We start from the raw sequence: 19,276 nt of genomic DNA, 5'->3' as shown, positions 1-19,276 counted from the left end.
AAGAAAAGAAAAGAAAAGAAAAGAAAAGAAAAGAAAAGAAAAGAAAAAAAGAAAAGAAATACAGTAAAGTCACTGTAGAAGAGACTGCAATGTGTCTTAGACAATTATCTTGCTACCCAGGCCATACTGTCATTTTGCATCTCTCTGCTACTTGTTCTTTATGCCATGAATAATAGCTTTCGGCAAAGTGACTGAGAGGCTTGTACAAGCAATTGCAGATAAGTGACTCCAGGACATTAGAGTATTCATTCAGGAGGAGGGAAGAAAACAGTCCTAGCTTTCTCAGAGGGAGAAGGAAACTAGAATCAGCCTTGTTCATGGTCAGTGAATGCTCTAAGTCCATAAGTGACAACTGTATGTGCCATTTTACCTGGTAAATCAGGGCATCTTGGCCAGATTTCCCATCATTTTTCTGCCTCATATTTTTGTACAGCACACAAAGTTTCTCTTTGAACAAACTCCAGAAACCAAGACACATCATTTAGTCTTCCAAGAGTAACTAATACGTTATTTCCAAGAGCAAAATGTATTATTTGATTGATTTACCTAAGCACAAAATGTACCACAACGAGAAAGAAGAAACCTCTGTTGGGATTCATATCCTCTGAGCTTTGTGTGTTGCCTTGTAGGGACAAATATTAGAGACAAGCACGATTGTAGGTCTATAAACTGCCGTGATTAGCAGTGCAGTGCAGATATTGTTGATCACCTGGTCCCAGCTAAGGGTTTTAAACTGACCCTAACTCATGGGACTGCATGGGGAAGTTGATGTGTCAGAGCTGATGTGTGGAGACGTTACAGACTGTCACTCTGCAGTGGCAGCTGCCAGAAACTCCAACAAGTGGAATAGAACCTTATGTCCTTCTCCCAGGTCGATCACAGCTTTGAGTTGTTATATTACCTTATATAAATCTTATCAGCTTATTCTACTAATGTCGGGCCCAGCAATAATCATAGGATCTTGTCATGGTCCTCCTCTTGGGTCACTTTTTTCAGGTATATTTAGCCAGCGTTGAGAGTCTACTAGCAAAAATATGTTACTTAAAAGTATAAAAATATAAAACAATTGTTTATTGTTTAATGCATACAAAAGATAACTGGCATGTACCAAGCTCTAAGGCTAAGCATTTGTGTGTTTTTAACTTCCGATAAGGCACCCAAAGAGCCTTTGATGGCCAAGCAGGAATCCATCAGGAGGGGAAAGTAGAAGTCCTGTAAATCCTGCTGGCAGCTGCAAAGGTGCCGGAGTCATCAAGAGATGGGTGGGACTGCAATGCTTACTTGCATTTAAACAGAGAATTACTTGAAGTTGGAAGGCAGCTCTTAAGACCTCTAGTCCAACCTACTCACTCAAAGCAAGTCAACTACAGCAGTGCACTGAGGGTCTTGCCCAGTTCAGTTCTGAACATCTACAAGGATGGAGACAGAACAGTATCTCTAGGCAACCTGTTCCATTGTTTGACCACCTCTAAAGTTAAAACGTTTTTCTGACACGTGATCAGAATTTCCTGTATTTTACTTTGTTCCCATTGCCTCTCATCCTGTCACTGGGTGCCATGGAGTAGAGTATGGCTCCATCTGCTATGACCCATATTCTTTATTTTATCTTTCATTCAGTTGTATGCACTCAGCATAGTCCTGATCATGGATGAGGTTCATACATTGCACCTGTAAGCCCAGCAATGGAACTTCTTTATGGTGTATCTAGTGGGGAATTAAAATCACTTTCCCACAGCTCAGAAACAGAAAGCTTCCAGAAAGTATGGTACAAACACCATCTTAAAATGATGGACCCTGTCTGTCATTTCCAGTGCCCACCTACTCTTTCCTTGGCAGGAGGAATCCACTGTTGCAGGATGGGAGCAACTTAGTGCACTTTGGTGACTTCAGCTTTCAACCAAAATAGTCTTTGCACTGGGGAACAAGGAGGTCTAAGTGGTCCTCAGGAAAGTGGGACCCCAACTTTGGCACCCATAACTGAACCATTTCCAGCATTGGCATTCAATTCTCTGCGGGTGTATGCCTCCAAGCAAGCTCAGCAATGTCTACAAGAAAGATATAAGATGCCCATCTCTTCTTCCAAGGCTTCTTCACTGCTCTAAAATTGGCTCCCTACCTGTATCCTGTCAGACCCAATGAGGCATGTTGGCAAAGTAAAAGGCAGGGAAGAGCATCAGGAAGGCTGACTAATGAACTTGTTTGAAGTGCTTGTGTGGGTGCAGGGGCAACTGGGGTGACCATTTGGAGAAGCTACCTGCTCAGCACCCACTTTTACTTCTGGCTGTTGGGTTCTTCCTGAGGGGAACACAGGAGCCCACCCCCATCCCCTGAGCCCAGCCCCTCAGTGGAGTGGGCAGCACTGGGCAGACGCCCCGCCCTGTGCAGTGCTGCTGTAGTTTGCTCCCTGATCGCCCTGGCTGCACACAACAAGCCTTTTGCAAGTGGCAAAAGTGGGGCTTGGAGCCCCAGGAGGTGGCCAACACATTTCATGGTCTCTGTCAGTGCCTTCCCTGGCCTCTTTCCTCCATCCAGGCCCAAAAAGCATTTCCCATGCAGGTTCCCCATGGCCTTGTTTTCTTCATGGCTCCTCTGACATTCCAGAACAGCCCAGAGACCTTGAGCATCCCCACACCCAGTGCCTTCCACCCACCCCAATAGGCAGGGCTGGCAGCATCTCCAGTCCCCCTAGCCCATCCCAGCAGGAAGGACTGGCAGCATCCCTGGTTCTCAGCCCTGAGTGCACGTTTGGCTGCATTCCAGGCAGCCACACAGGCACTGCAACAGTGAACTCAGTTCCTATCTGTCCCTCCCACTTCCTGCGGAGATCAGCCCTCCTCCTCCTCCTCTGAGCAGGTCTGTCCATACTTTCATGCTGCAGCTGACAGGGTTCAGTCACAGAACCATTCCTCTGTCTGTCTGCTCATTGCTCCTGCTGCAGGCTGCTGTTCCATGGTGAGTGAGTGTCTCTGCATCCATCCTTACAGCTGTTCTGTGCACATGTGCACGTTTGTTTGTTTGTACTTGCTGTACTGCTGCAAAGGTTAGGAGGCTTCTGCGCATCTGTTTTAACTGTCCAATCCTGCCAGGCTGAGGGGCGTGGAACTTGTGTTGCTGTTCATTTCTGTTGCTCTGGGCAATGAGTCTGCCCATTCTTGTTACTTGCAGGGCTTTTGCATGAGACTAAGAACAACGTATACCCTCAGAGAGAGTGCAAAAATGGAACTGGTTTGAGTAAATTAGTTTAGATGCTGCCTATATATTTGGGATATATAGGCATGGCTGAGGACAGAAAGTGTGCCAGCTAAGATACAAATTGCCCATGAGACATACGTGAAGAGATCATGACATTCATAAATTCATAATACAGAATAAGTGTATTAGCATGCATATTTTGTTACTAGATTGCTTAAAAAATGGTTGCTGGTAAAACAAAATTTCTACTATGAACACATAATGATGTCCTTAGTCAGTCTTCTACTAACTTTGCACCACTCAGTTTTATCAAATAGCAATGGCCTTCACGGGAACTCCTCTGACAATGGGGTCTTCCAGCAACTGGAGGTTTATCCATGTACAGCTTAAAGAAACTGGCAGAAAGGATAGCTGACTGAAGACAGGAGTCTCTGAGAGCACCAGGGACAAAGAGTATGTGTGTATGAGAGTATCACTTTCTTACATGAGTAAGGTGCGGACACATACTTGTTCTTTTTGTGGTGAGTTGTCCCTGGTGGCAGGCTGGACATAGTCATTTTCCTTCCTTTCTTCTTCTCTGTTTTTCTCATTCTGTACTTTTGCTATGTGCAGACCCCAGTCCCAGATGAAAAGCTGTCTTTAATTCTTATGGGGTCCTTTCAAATTTACACGTGTTAAAATCCCATTACCTCGGTAACTGTTTGGGGCAGCACTGGCAGAGAATACAAGACTGCCATTAATGCTGAGCTGAGTCAGGGGTGCTGGAGTCTCTCCATCTCCTGGGAACAAAAGGGAGGTTCCCAAGAACCATTTCCTCAGAAATCCCACCCTGACTGAGGACGATCATCAAGAGCTCACAGTTCTGAGCTCTCTCTATGTGCTGTATCATTATGCCTGGAATGGAACTGCATGGTCATGCATCACATCCTCCTGGCTGAAAGCTTAGAATGACTTTGCAAGATGGTTCCTCCCCTTCCTGCCCCTGCCCTGCTTGTGTTAACATTCATGTTTACTCCTGGGGCAATGGGGTGGATTTCCATGCAATAGGCTGACTTCTACTCCTGTATGTAGGACGGTCATAGCCCATTGCTTATTACACCATCTGCCCAGTGTTACAAGCAGAGCACATGGGAGACACTCATTCCTCCCCCTCCCCAACCCCCCTCCCCAGCCTTCACTGTCAGCCATGCTGCAGAGGGGTCCTCCCTTGCCTGGTCTCATTTGCGGGGAGGGGGGGGCACAATTAAGCAAGGTGCCTCTTCCCCGTCGACTGGGGAGGGGCAAGCAGGGCCGATGCCCCAGTGCTCCAAGCTTCCTTTCAGCCCCTCTCCTTTGCCTTTGTCATCTCCCATGGCCAGATAGAAATGCTGTTGCTGTACGTGTCCACCAACCCCACTCTCCACTCCATCCCAGGGTCAACTAGGTCTCTGATCCCCATTCTCCCCAACAAGAAGCTCGTACCTCAGAGGTGCCCAGGCCACCCTGCCCCTTTCCCCCACTGATTGCTCCCTGTCACCCAGGTGCTGCTGCACCGGCAGCTTAGGCAGAGCTGCTGCTTTAGCTCCAAACATCCCTGTGGCTGCTTCAAGCACTTTGGTACCAACCAAACACAGTGCAAATTTTCCTTCCTTACACCTTACTCCCTGAAATAAGTTAATACTTAAGCTGGACTGGAATATTGAGGCACTTCCTCCTTTCCAAAATCACCAGGAAACTCCCCTGAGCAAATACCTTGCAGCTGCCCCCACACTTTAATGCAGGCCAGCCAGGCACTCAGTCTCCCTTCCTCCTTTTTTCAGAAAGGCATTTCTCACTGGGATCTGATGTCTGCATCAAATGTTTTGCACCAAGAGTTGCTGGTTTACTATGATCCCATTAAAAAGGACACTCAGATGCTGTAAAGTATCATTTAAAATGACATTTTCTAGATTTAGGACAATAAAGAAATATGATACATATAGAAAGAGGATAGCATAGATAAGCACGTCCCCATCAATGTTGGAACCTCAGTCTGTGCAACATGCAATGGTGATCTACCTGATCAGCATACAATATGTTAAAATGAGCAGGCTACGGTGTCAGCTCTGTTACAGTGATCTGGCTGAGGTTATCTTGCAGCCAAGGGATTTGTGCAGCCCAGCACAATCCTGAAGCTGAAGCTGGATGTGCAGCACAGCACAGAACAGGCCTGTGCCTCCTCAGGTGAACTGTTGTGTGGATCACTAACTCCTTTGTGTGTGATGATTCTCCAGCCAAGATCACTACGGCAGTGAATGAACATCCTTCCTTCCCTTTCTCATTCTGTCCCCATTCATATCCCCTTCACTCACCATTCATCCATCTGCCACATTCTCACCTGCTCTTTCAGTGCCCTGTTGCACAACCCCTGGCAGCCCTCCTGCTCCCTGTTCCCCATCATCCTGACTCTGTGCGAGTCTTCCTCTCCAGCCAGGAGATCTTATTCATTAAATCCGTGGAATTTAGGAGTACAACTACTAGTGTATTGTTCATTGTGAGCTGTCCTGGTTTCTTCTGGGATAATGTTAATTTTCCTCCTAGTAGCTGGTATGATGCTCTGTTTTGGATTTTGGATGAGAATAATGTTGATATCATAACAATGTTTTAATTTTTGCAGAGCAGTGCTTACACTAAGTCAAGGACTTTTCAGCTTCTCACAGTGCCCTGCCAGCAAGGAGGCTGGGGGTGCACAAGAAACAGGGCTGGGAGGGGACAGAGCCAAGACAGCTGACCTGAACTGCCAAAGGGATATTCCATACCATACAACATCATGGTGAACAATAAATGTGGGCTGGCTGGCTGGAGTGTGGGCTGGGGCCACTGTGTGCGATGGGATGAGTATCAGCCAGCAGGTAGTGAGTGATGCATTGTACATCACTTGCTTTCTATACTCTCGTATTATTTACATTTATATTTATGATCACCATCGCCATTATTTTTATTACCATTATTATTATTATTATTCCTTCATTTTCAGTCCTATTAAATTGTCTTCATGTCAACCCCCAAGCACTCAGACTTTACTGTAAAGTATCATTTAAAATGCTGTTTATTAATGCTAACCCAAAAGAGAGAATGATATAGAGATTTTTACCTTTCTTTGATGCTGGGATCTATGGGAACTAGAAGCTGTAAAGCATCAGATGAGTTAGATAAGTCTTCAATTTGGTGCAGCATGCTGGGCATCTCCTGTGTGCATGTGGGTTATCTTGGTTTCATCAGTTATTGGAGGATTTTCTTAAAGGAAAACATAAAGGATGTTCACATAATTACTTCTTGCTGCACTTTTACAAAAAAGCAACACCATGCAGGCGCTGTAATCACTGGTACAGAGCGGAAGCTGCCTGTGGGCTCCTCCATTATAATAAGCTGCTGAGGTTAGGCAGTGGGCAGGAGATTAGTGCAGCACTGAAGGCCAGTCTGGACATCGAGCACAGCACAGCACAGGCCCAGGCCTCCTCAGATTAACTACTGTGTGGATCAACAGCTCCTCTGTGTGCTGGTCATCTGGTCAGGATTGCTACGTCTTCACAGCAGTTTACTGGTCAGTGGGTTCTTCACTGATTACTTTCCTGCTAATGGAAATGCTTCATTTGTAAGCAAGTGTACACTCTTGCACCTCAGAGTGAAAGCAAGATGATCCAGGCCTGGAGGATGTGTCATAAGAAGATGAGATGAGGAACTCATGCTATGCATATGTCCTTGGATGTGTAAATGACTGAGCTCAGTGTGCATGCCAAAATTGAAACAATAAGAAAAGAAAGAATGAGATGTCCTGATCATGCACAAGAACTGGGTTCAACCAGTGAACACAGCAAGGAAGACTACTGATGACCACCAGAAGACCCTGGAAGACCACCAGTAGAAACAAATGTGCATGCGTCAGGGACGCATATTGAATATTTTAATGGCTTCTGGGATGTAATATGAATATGATAATTATCCAGCAGAAATCAAATGAATATGTATATTTTGATTGCACATAACCTTTGTCATTAAGCAACTCAGTGCACACACCAGGTGAAGTGATCCCCTGTGCATCAGGCACCTCAGTTAAAGAATGCCTGCTTTCTGAAACTCCAAAATGAGAGTCTTAGCGAGTTTCTTTGACTGGCTTTTACGGTAACAAATCACCCTATGCTTCATACAAACCTGATGAACTCAAAGATGTTTTTTTCCATCTGGCAGCTTGTTCTTGGCTTGGGGGAATGTATGGGGTTTACGTGGCAAAATTTTGGTTGTGGGGGGCTGCACAGGTGCCCTCTGTGAGAAGAGTCCAGAAGCTGCCCAGTGTTAGATAAGGGCCAGTTTCAGTTAGCCCCTAAGGGACCCACACTTGGCCAGGGCGGAGCCAATAATTGATGTTTTTTGTGCCTTTGTAAGAGCAGATTTAAGAAAGGGAAAAGCTGCTGCACACAGCAGCTGGGAGTGAGAGGACTGAGAAACATCCCTGCAGACACCAAGGTCAGTGAAGAAGGAGAGCAGGAGGTACTCCAGGAAGTGGAACAAAGTTCCCCTGTGGCCCGTGGAGAAGCCCCTGGTAGAGCAGGCTGTCCCGCTGAAGCCCATGGGTCCCACAGCAGAGCAGATCTCCATGCTGCAGACCATGGAGGATGGGGTCCCACCATGGGTCCCACGGTGGGGCAGGGGATCTGGGGTGTGCTGCCATCCGTGGGGGACTCATGTTGGAGCAGTCTGCTTAGATAGATGGACCCTGTGGTACAGGCCCATATTGGAACAGTTCTTGAAGAGCTGCTGCCTGTGGGAAGCCCACACAAGATCAGTTTGTGAAGGATGGCATCCCATGGGAGGGACCCCATGTGGAGCAAGGGCAGAGAGTGGCTGTGAAGGAGTGGCAGAGACGAAGTGCTATAGACTGACCACAGCCCCCATTCACCCGTTCCCCTGCACCACTCAGGTGGAGGAATTGGAAGACGGTGGATGAGGGGAAGGTGTTTTTAGGTTTTTTGTTTGTTTGTTTGAAGTCTCTCATTCCTCTATTTTGTTAGTAATAGGTCATAAATTTCTCTAGCCTACCTATGCTGAGTCTGTTTTGCCTGTCACGATAATTATTGAATTATTGCCATGTCCTTATCTCAGCCTTTGGGCCCTTTCCATCATATGTTCTCCCTCTTTCCCTTTGAGGAGGGGGAGTGAGAGAGCAGTTGAGGTGGAGCTTAGCTGTCCAGCTGGATAAAACCTCCACAAACTCATCTGCCCCCCACTTCCCTGGATGCCCATCCTTGCATCCAACTACAAATTAATGAATCCATTTTCCTGCCCAACTTTCCACATGTTCATATTTTTCTGCCATTCACTCCTGCTGCTACTACATACAGCCCTCTCCAACCAACAGCTTTGCCACTCTCTTCACACAAATCCATGTATGCATCCACCCATCTGCCCAGACTATGTTTCATCTGCTCTTTGTCCACCCCTCAGCCCATTTCTTCCTGTCATCATTGGTGCTGGTTTCCTCCATGTGCAGTTACCACCACTCAGGCCCAAACCCATGCTCTGCCTTGTTTCTCAGTCTCTGACCCATTATTTCTGCCACCTTCCCTTCCCTGTCTAGTGTAAATTAAGCACACATACATAGCCCTTGAACCAACAGATTTTTTTTGGACATCTGCAATTCCCATCCCAGGCCTCTCTCCTACCAATCTACTACCAGGCTAGTGAAAAAGAATCTTGAGATAAGGATGTGAGGAAGCAAGAGTCATCTTGGCCATGTATGTTGGGAGCTTCCTATCTTAGAAGAAGGGAAGATGGAGGTGCCTAGTTTCTTGCATAGCTCACTTTATGCTCTTTCCCACACAGAACCTGTCTTCAACCAGAAAGTCAGGATGAGGCCAAGTGGCATCCTGAGAAAGCATCGTATGTACAGGGGTGAGTTGGGGCCAGGAGTGTGGTGTCTGTGAACAGCTAGGGAAATTTTGCTCGGAGAGCGATGTGGAAAGGAACTGATTTCTTGAATGGTTGAGAGGGAAACACATTTCTTTGTGTTCTGGGAACTCAGTGTCATGGCCTGTAGTCAGAATTTACTTTTTCTGAGTTGCATAGGAAAAAAGAGGTTGTTGTACATGTGATTCATTTCACCCGTAATGCTCAGGGCTTTCCAGGGAAGCCATCAAGAAATGGGACGATGATGCGGACCTCCTGTGACTCTACCTTTTATGTTATGCGAGGGTCCCTCCTTCCTTTTTAGTAGTGCAAAATGAGTCGTATATCCACTTAAGTTAATCTCTCTGGAACATTAGTCTCAAAACAGGAGGTAGGACTTGCTCCTTGTCTCTGAGATACGGTATGAAGGTTTGAAGACCTGCAGAGCTCTTCCTGCTACTTGCATGAAGCTTGTTGTGGGGCTATCTCATTCTACATATTGAAGGACAGACAGACTCTTCACAACGCCATGATAGGTCTGAACGAAGGTGAAGCATGGAACAGTTAGGTTATCTGAGGTCCATGCTCGATAGAAGGGGGTTTAGAGAGATGAGGAAATGTGTTCCAAGTGAAACATGCTGGCAGCCTTAGGGACCTTTCATTGCTATTTGTCAACTTTGGCAAATTGTATTTCTTTGGCAAGTTTGGACACACAGATGTTGCCTATTGCAAGCAGACACTTCAAATTTAAAATCCTCTACAGTCAACCAGTGAGTCTGACAACAGGTATGTCTTCCTCAGCCTTATTTGACAGGGGAATATGGATCTTTTCAGTCTATCCTGAAATACAGCTGGAATCTGTGGCAGTAAATGTAACCATCCAGGACTTTGTGGCTGATGTGGAGTCCAAGCTGTTTTTCCGCAATAAGCAGCAAGTCTCTGAGGAGATCATGTTCATCTTTCCTGTGGACTCTGACACTGTTGTATACACCTTTTATGCTACCATGGGGGACACTCGTGTTGAAGCAATGCTCTGGGACAAGGAGGAGGTACTCCGATTCCTTGTGTGTGTGTGTGGAGGGGGGGGATGATGGGGCAGGGAGGGAGGTTCAGGTTGAAGTGAAGTGTGGAAGTGAGAGAATAAAATACTGCTGAGACCTCAGTAACACATTTTTCTCCTTTTGTGGTAGGCCCAGAAGCTGCACAAAGCCACTTCAGGCATGGAGAATTTGAGATACCTGCAAGATCAGCCGGATATCTGGGGTCCAGTGTTTGCTTGTTTTTTTGGGGACCCTGCCTCCTAAGAGGGAGGTGGCCATCAACCTGTGCTATATCCAGGAGCTGCCGCTGCATCCTGATGGAGCTGCCTTGTTTTGCTGGCCACGAGACCTGTTGCCCCAACACACACGCTTTAGTGAGTGATCCCACAGGTGCCTATACCAGGGAGGAGCACACTCCTCCTTAGCATCTCTGCAGGGCAGGACCCCATAGCAGCACACATGCCACGCCGATAGAATCTGAAGATATCTCCTACCTCACAGCCAGGAGCCCCCCCAAGTCTCCTCAAATACTCCACAGCAAAAGATCCCCACAAATTCCTATACAGTCCACACAGTGAGAATACAGATCCCCCCATACAAGCAATGCAGTGAGGAAATCTCAGATTCCACATCTGACCCACCACCACCACCCATGACAGATAGTACTCCACAATCACTGTCTACTGCCCTAAGTTATCTCCTTTCACTTTCTCACATCTTTTTGTTCCTGCAGGCTGGCAGATTTCTGAGGATGAGATAACGAAAAACTTGCGCTTTAGAATCTGCCTGCAGTCAGCCTGCGGTGTGTCTCATATAGACATTAACAGCAGCCACACCCCTCTGCAATACACAGCTCCAGATCAGACATCTGCTGAGGTATGGCCCTGTGAGATTCCAGAGGCCCAAAATGGGAAAGCAGGGAAGGGTCTCTGATGTACTGATGATCCTAAGGACTCCTTGGTCCTTTTATTTGGTTCTCTTTCCTCCCCACACCCCACTTATCCTCAGGTTTCATTGAAATCAACACCGTGGCACTTTGATGATTTGCAATTGCTTGTGTATTACAAAGGCCCTCACAATCTCAGTGCTGTGGTGGAAAGCAGAGATCCCAAAGCTGCACCTGGTGAGTGTGGATGGCAGAACTGGGCACCAGGGAGACTGGGGAAATCTGAGGAATTTTCAGGCAATAGCTTCATCAAATTATAGAATCACAGAATATCACAAGTTGGAAGGGACCCACTTGGATCATGAAGTCCAACTCATGGTTTTACTCAGGATTACCTAAGATTAAACCTTATGCCTAAGAGAATTTTCCAAATGCTTCTCAAAGTCCAACAGGCTTGGTGCTATGACCACTTATCTGGGGGAGCCTGTTCCAGTGCCCAATTGCTCTCTCAGTGAAGAACCTTCTCCTAATATCCAATCCGAACCTCCCTGGACACAGCTTCATACCATTCCCTCACGTCCTGTCACTGGTCACCAAAGAGAAAAGATCTGCACTTTCTCCTCTACTCCCCTTCATGAGGCAGCTGTAGGCCACAGTGAGGTCTCCCCTCAGTCTACTCTTCTCTTAGAACAAACCAACCAAGTGACTTCAGCTGCTCCTCATACGTCTTCCCCTCTAGACCCATCTAGAATTTGGCACTTGCTCTTGTTGAATGTCATGTTGTTGGTGATTGCCCAGCCCTCTAATTTGTTAAGATCTCTTTGAAAGGCCTCTCTACCCTTGAGGGAGCAGCTCCTTCTAAGTTAATATCATAGGCTGGAGCTAAGGGCAACGTGTAAGACAAAACCAAAGAGACAGGGTGTTCCAACCTAAAAATCCTCTTTGCTTCCCCCCCCACGCTCCAGGATCTCTGCTGGGAGACCCTGTGGTGATGGTGACACTGAAGCCCAGCATTCCTGAAGTGGTGCCCAGTACAGGCCAACTTGGGGAATTCCTCTTTCTCATAGACTGCAGCCTCTACCAGGATGCACAGGTACCATCTGAGGAGGTCTTCAGTGTGGACTTTTCACAATACTTCTGCTCAGGTGGTGGGGATAGAGGCAAGCTGCTTCATGGGAGTAGATGTTCTGCCTAGATTTCCCATCTAAGCTCTGCCTATCTTTCTGTCTGTCCCTAGAACACACTGCTCTTCCTCCTCAAGAGTTTGCCTGTGGGCTGCTATTTCAACATCTACAGTTTTGGGGCCACTTTCAAAGCCTTCTATCCGTGAGTTGGGGATGATGTTTGGGCAGGGCCAAGGGGCAAGTTGAGTATGACTCTTCTAAGTGAAACTATAGGACAAGCTCTAGCTGGATGGCAGCTGTGGGGTTGGATCTGTTAGTGGCACTGATAGAGTAAGTTCTCCTTTCCGGCTGCTTCTAGAACACTGGTAGTGAGGTAGGGCTTTCCTGGGAAGTGGTCATGTGGGGATAGCTGTGGACCAGGTTCCCTCCCTCTGACATTCTGCTTGCTGTCCCACAGGCAAAGTGTGGAATACACACAGGAAAGCATGGACAATGCTGTGAGACGCCTCTCTTCCATCTGCCCTGATCTAGGGGGCTGTGACCTCTTGGGCCTCCTAAAGTCTATCTACAGCACACCACTCCTCTGTGGGCATCCCCGCCAGGTATCAGGGCACAAAGTGTAATGGGGAAGTGAAAGAATGTAACCAGTGAGGCAATGGTAAATTTCAGTACTCATCATATGTCCTGCTGCTGGCGCTTGCATTGAGAGTTGCCATGTAGGGGGGCATTCTCATGTCAAAGGGTGACACCATTTTTGGGGCGAGCAGCTTGGGAGGGCTTCTGTGGAATTTGCCTTTGGAGAAAATGGATATTCCTTGTGGCATGCCACTTTGTACTAACAGATGTCTTGGTGTTCCTGAAAGGAGATAGACAATCTCTTTCTCTCCCTCTTTCAAGGTGGAAGAGGGTAAGGGAGCAAGCTGGGGAAGGCTGCCTGCATTTTAGGAGAGTATCTTTCCTCTGTGAGGGTGCACAGCCTTAAAAATCTTTGTTTCCCCTCCTCTCTGCCTCAGCTCTTCATATTCATCCAGAGGAAGATCTCCAGCAAAGAGGAAGCTATCATGGCTGAGGTCCACCGCTACAGCGATGACCATCGGTAATGGGGGAGCCCTGTTCCTGTCCCCCAACATGGTTACTCACCCTGACTGTCAGTCTTTCAAAAATTCTCTCTGGTCTTAGTCTGTCCTACATCTCCTCTTTACTTTGATGGGACTTCAGCAATTACCTCCACACACACTTTGCTTACCTCACTGAGACTGCCTATACTCTTCTTGTAGTGGGCCTTCTCTCACATTTTTTTCAGGCTGTTCTCAGCACTTTTTCTTTTCCCTCTCACCATGCAATACCTCAGTGTGCTCTGAGGGTCCAAAACCCATTCACATGACCTCTATAACCCAAACCAGTTCAACCTCTCCCTACAGAGCAGGCAAACTCTCTCATTCCAGGGTGAGAGAAAGCTGAATCACCGTTTCATTCCCACCATTAAAAACACTCTTACCTTTCCTTTATACCACTCTTATCCTTCTTACCTCTCACCTTTGTCCACTCTCTAACCTTCCTCTCTTTTCCTGTACAGGTGTTTCTGTTTTCCTGTTAACAGCTGTGACAGCTTCAACCTTTCCCAGGCCATTTCCCTGGAGACCAAGGGTGAATGTGTGTGCATCCACTCCAGGCTGGACATGACATCTGAGGTAACTGCCCAGGTGCCTGAGCTTCCAGCACTCCCACTGCTCTATTCAGCACTTCCAATGGTTCTCCTAGACATGCAAGGCAATCCAAATGCCATCATCCACTCCAACTCAGAGACCCCCTCCAGCAGTCTGTGCTCTCTGTGTCCCCTCACCAGGCAGTGAAATGCCTGAAGCAGGCCCTGCAGCCTCTGGCAAGTGAGATCTCACTGCACTGGGACCTTCCACCAGGCCTGGAGGTGACAATGATTAGAAAAGCTCCTGAGTCGATCTTCCAGGGACATCAGAGCATCATCTATGCCCAGATCCATGGACAAGCACAGGTGAGAGATCAGATCCAGGAGCAAGGCTTTCTGGAAGATACAGGAAACGCTCCCGGTTTCACGTTCTCAACACAAGGAGTCCTTCACTTCTGCTAGACCTGGGAAAGACCAGTGTTATGTCTCTGTGAACCCTGTTTTCCCCCCCCCCCAAGATGCCACTGCCTCTGCTCCAACTATGGACATCTATCTATTGCTTTAGCAGAGCAGAGAGGGAAGCTAAGTGGCCAGCTTCCCTGTGCCTTGCAGATAAACTTTCTGTCTGACTCTTTCCCTTGTGTCCCCAGGATCCAGAAGCAGATGTGGCAGCTGTGACCCTAAAGTACCATGTAGGCAGCCAGTCCTTCGATTACACACTCAGGTTCTCATTGTCTCCATCAGCAGATGACAGGTGAGAGGGTAACACAATGGCCCACAAGACAAAGGGACGTTATCAAGGTCTGGAGGAGGGACAATAGGTGTCCTTTACTTGCATACCTTGAGATGGGAAGACAATATGGGTTTCCAGTGCTCCCAACTTGTCTCCTCTGCCTTGATCTGGAGAGAGGATTTGGGTGACCATTGCCCCACTGCCCCCTCCTCTTTACTCCTACTGCTACTCCACAGCAGCCTTGGTTGAGGGAAAGACTGATGATGTAGCCTAGACTTCAGCAAGGCCTTTGATACGGTCTCCCACAGTTTTCTCCTGGAGAAGGTGGAAGCCCATGGCTTGGACAGGTACACTCTTTGCTGGGTTAAAAACTGGCTGGATGGCTGGGCCCAGCAGGTGGTGGTGAACAGAGTGAAATCCACCTGGTGACTGGTCAGCAGTGATGTTCCCCAGGGGTCAGTGTTGGGACCCATCCTCTTTAATATCTTTATTAATGATTTGGATGAGGAAATTGAGTGCACCCTCAGTAAGTCTGCAGACAACACCAAGCAGGGGGAAGTGTCAATCTGCTGGAGGGCAGGAAGGCCCTGCAGAGGGATGTGGACAGGTTGGATTGATGGGCAGAGGCCAATGGGATGAGGTTCAAAATGGCTAAGTGCCGGGTCCTGCACTTTGGTCCCAACAACCTCATGCAGCACTACAGGCTTGGGGGACAGTGGCTCAAAAGCTGTGCAGAAGAAAAGGATCTGACGGTGCTGATTGATGCTCGCCTGACCATGAGCCAGCAGTGTGCCCAGGTGGCCAGGAAGGCCACTGGCATCCTGTCTTGTATCAGGAATAATGTAGCCAGGGACCAGGGATGTGATCTGTACTCTGCGCTGGTGGGGCCACACCTTGAACAGTGTTCAGTGTTGGGCTCCTCACTACAAGAAGGACATTGAGACCCTGGAGCATGTCCAGAGACAGGCTACAGAGCTGGTGAAGGGTCTGGAGCACAATTCTTATGAGGAGCATCTGAGGGAACTGGGGTTGTTTGGTCTGAAGAAGAGGAGGCTCAGGAGAGATCTTACCGCTCTCTACAGCTACCTGAAAGGAAGTTGTGGGGAGCTGGGTGTTGGCCTCTTCTTGCAGATAACCGGTGATAGGACAAGAGGAAATGACCTCAAGTCAGGGGAGGTTTAGGTTGGAAATGAGGAGACTTTTCCTGTCAGAAAGAGTAGTCAGGCACTGGAACGGGTTGCACAGGGAGATGGTGGAGTCACCGTCCCTGGGGGGTTTTAAGGAAAGGTTGGACGTGGTGCTTAGGGACATGGCTTAGTGGGTGATATTGGTGGTAGGGGGACGGTTGGACCAGATGATCTTGGAGGTCTTTTCCAACCTTAATCATTCTTTGATTCTATGATCTCATCCCCCTACCCACAGTGGAAAAAAGGACTAACTCCCTTTCCCTGCAGGCTGCCAGTGCACCGTATGGCCGTGATGCATCTGCTGTGGAAACTGTCCCGGGATGGGACAAGCAGGTCAGAGGACATCTGGCAAAATGCAGTTCAGTTCAGCCTCAGCCTGGGGGTCCAATCCCCCTTCACATCCAGCATAGCTGTACGCATGGGACTGATGGATACCTGGCACCGTGGTAAGGCCAAGAATCGTGGGGATAGGATTGTAAGGGGAAAGTGGAACTTGCTGGTCTGATGCCTCCTCACCATCACCAGCCCCATATCCTGTGGGCCTGAACAACCTTTTGCCTCTCTCTAAAATACATTAGTCCAACCCTCACGCCCCATCTTCCTGCTTCTCTCTCAGATTCTTTGCCTCTAGACTCCCCCATGCTGTTTCCTCCCTCTCGCAACCTGGTTCCCTGCCAGCTCCTCTGGTGTGGCTTCAGACCTGTGTGGTTCAACTCCACTAAGTTTTGGATGGTCCAAAAGTTCCAGTTCTGTCTTGAGATGCTTCATCCCAAAGCCTCTGACGCTGTAGCACTGACCAAGCTTTCATCTTCCTGTAAAGGTAAGTAGAAAATTCTCAACTGTGGATTCTCTGTTGTGTTGCATAACGGTTGAACTGTCCTTTCAGTATTTATTTTCTCACTAGACTTCCTGATTATCACTCTGCTGGTGATGGATGGAGAAATAGGCAAAGCAAATTTGCCCATAGTGCATTGGAAGCCTCAGTCTAGATGGAGCATGAAAGGAAGAGACTGCTGTCTAGGTCTTGAGCTGAAGAGAGAGGCTGGTGCTTCTCTCTGGGGCTGGGGCAGAAGTGCCCTCCTCTGTGAGAGGTATACTCTAGACAAGGCCTGGAGCTGCTAACTGAAGGAACTAAAAGTAATGAGCACAATGCACACCATCAGGGTGAATGAAGAGGAGATTGCTGTGGTCTTTGTGGAAAGTCTGCAGAGAGAATATTTTGAGTGACATGAAGCAAGGAAGATAGGACTTCTGGAATTCACAGTCAAAATGGAGAAAGCTGGAGGCTTGGGACTTCTGGCACCAATAGGAAGGCTCCTGCTCAACCTGCAGACCTTCAGCTTCAGAATAGGTATGGTGAGAACAGGTTCTGGTGAGAACAAACTAGGCCTTTTAGGGGAGGCATCCAGAGTCAGCTGAGCCTGACTGTAGTGTCCAAACAGAAAGAAAAGGCATGTGATAATTACTGGAAACTCCCTCATTACAATAAAGGCATTGATATACTAGAATGAATTTAGAGGAAGGCCACTAAAATGAGGAGGCTGAAATACATGGCATGCTAAAAGAGGTTGAAGGAACTGGTTTTGTTAATAAGGATACCTTGTCTACAACTACCTGACTGGAGGAAGATCCAAAGAATACAGAGATTTGGAGGTACATGACATTAGGACAAGAGGCAATTGATACAAGTTGGAACAACGGAAATATTGAATGGGTATGAGGAAGGTTGTTTGTTTGTTTGTTTGTTTGTTTTTAATCATAAGTATAACCAAGAACTGTTGGAATCTTCAACCTTGGAGCTGTTCAAGATAAGTTCCTGGGCAAGTTGATCTAAATGAAAACTTCCCTGATTTATGGCATTGGACTAGATGACCTCCAGAAATTCCTGCCAACCTAAATTACTTTATATACATTTAGGCTAGCTTTACATGATCCCTAATTCTGCCCCCAACTTCTTTGTTCCCCAATACTTCTTCTGCTATAAAAGCTCTTAATTCTGCTACAGAACTCAGCCATGCCTAGAACGTTAATGTCCTATGGTCTGTGCTTGACCCTCCTCACCTTCACGCTCATGTATTGCAGTGCTGTTGTAGCTTCAAAGAAGCTACACATTATATTCCATAATGTGGAAAAGAGCAGCTCATGATGACACTGGTAGGTTCAAGAATTGATAGTGGAGAAGGATGAAGTGGGGCTTTAAATGCTGTAGAATCATAGAATGGTTTGGATTGGAAGGGACCTTTAATGATCATAGAATCATTTAGGTTGGAAAAGACCTATAAGATCAGCAGTGTCAGGATACCTGTGAGGGACTGGGAACATTTGAGGATGCTCTGGGAGTTCTGGAAAAGTTCAGGATGCCTTTGGAGGTCTGGGAAAACTTTGGAAAACCCAGAAAGGATGTAGGACAGTTGAGGATACCTGGAGAAGGCAAAAATTAAGGTTACTATCCATTGCCTATCTCATATGAGCTATGTGAATATTTCTGTCTTCCAGAGCAGGAATCTCCTCCTGAAGAGCTGGTGATGGAGGAACCACCACCATTTCACATAAGTTGGGACTGGAAAATTTCACCATTGTCGACAAGACTGTGTGACTTCTCCAGTCTCAGGGCAGTAGTGGCACTCCAGAAAGCAAATGGCTCATGGGACCTGACCTCAGCCCTGACCTCAGCCTTGGGGCTCAGCCAGGCTGAAGTTAAGGGCCAAAGGCCCAGTAAGGTAAGCAGCTCAGGGGCAGGTGGGGGAAAATATCATGAGCTGAACCTTTCTCTCCTCCAAGTTTCCAGTCTGAGCTGAACCAGCAGGAGAAGATCAGAACAGTCAGGATATTGAGGCTGGCTGCTTGTAGAAAGGAGAGATGTAATCAACACAGGTATCTGGGAACTTTCTGGCTTTGAGGATTTCAGAAGCTTAGAGAATTTGTGTGTGTGTGTGTGGAAGTCCTCATTTCAGGCAAAGATTTGTCCAAAGGTTTGTGCTATTTTAGGTTTGGTCTTTCTTTTCCCCCTGATTGTTCCATTTTCCTCCACAGGATGTGAAGCCAACTGCCTGGGCCACAGTGTTGGCCTTAGTCTGGTTGCACCAGTATCAATGGAGGGTGTCTTGGTCAGAACTTTTGGAGGCCAAGGCTTGTAGGTGGCTACGGGACCAAACTGGTAAGTAGATTTTGCTGGGAGGAGTCATACTCTAGGCATTTCCTACAAAACGCACAGCCAGCACCCATGTTCCTCTTTCCCTGTGCTCCTATGTGGCAGTCTATGAGACTGTCAATACACACTGTCTTCCCTTTCTGAGTTGTGTTCGCCCTCTACCTTTTCTCTCTGCTTGCAGAGATCCATCTGGATGAATATCTGGAAGCAGCAAATTCCCTCTTAGGCTGCTTGGTAGAGCCCATCAGCTTCGGGATGTGAACTTCCCCATACTACTGGGAGTGAGCAAAAAGTTGGGCAGGGATGCAGCCAGGATTACTGACCTAAACTGTCTGAAAGGATATTCAATATCATTAATACAACACTAAAAATAAAATATGAACAGGAGGAAGGAAGGAGAGGAGGGGAGGGGAGGGG

At 47.4% G+C, this 19,276-nt stretch overlaps 1 protein-coding gene across 1 annotated transcript; it reads left to right on the top strand.

The window, feature by feature from the left end:
* Positions 1-2,832: 2,832 nt before the first annotated feature.
* Positions 2,833-19,241, top strand: LOC118158739 (von Willebrand factor A domain-containing protein 5A-like). Its single transcript, XM_035313420.1, is given in 19 exon segments — positions 2,833-2,952; positions 9,031-9,099; positions 9,895-10,142; positions 10,284-10,373; positions 10,375-10,507; positions 10,867-11,009; positions 11,142-11,256; positions 11,985-12,112; positions 12,257-12,345; positions 12,601-12,745; positions 13,157-13,239; positions 13,720-13,834; positions 13,990-14,154; positions 14,439-14,542; positions 15,976-16,154; positions 16,325-16,528; positions 18,205-18,428; positions 18,742-18,865; positions 19,041-19,241. Coding segments are annotated over 18 exon segments (2,412 nt in total). The 5' UTR covers positions 2,833-2,952; positions 9,031-9,056; the 3' UTR covers positions 19,121-19,241.
* Positions 19,242-19,276: the final 35 nt, after the last annotated feature.

This window comes from Oxyura jamaicensis, unplaced genomic scaffold (genome assembly GCF_011077185.1).
Source record: "Oxyura jamaicensis isolate SHBP4307 breed ruddy duck unplaced genomic scaffold, BPBGC_Ojam_1.0 oxyUn_random_OJ53, whole genome shotgun sequence".
NCBI classification, from domain to species: Eukaryota; Metazoa; Chordata; class Aves; order Anseriformes; family Anatidae; genus Oxyura; species Oxyura jamaicensis.
Note: the sequence above shows the minus strand (reverse complement) of the source record. Positions and strands in the feature narration are given on the sequence as shown.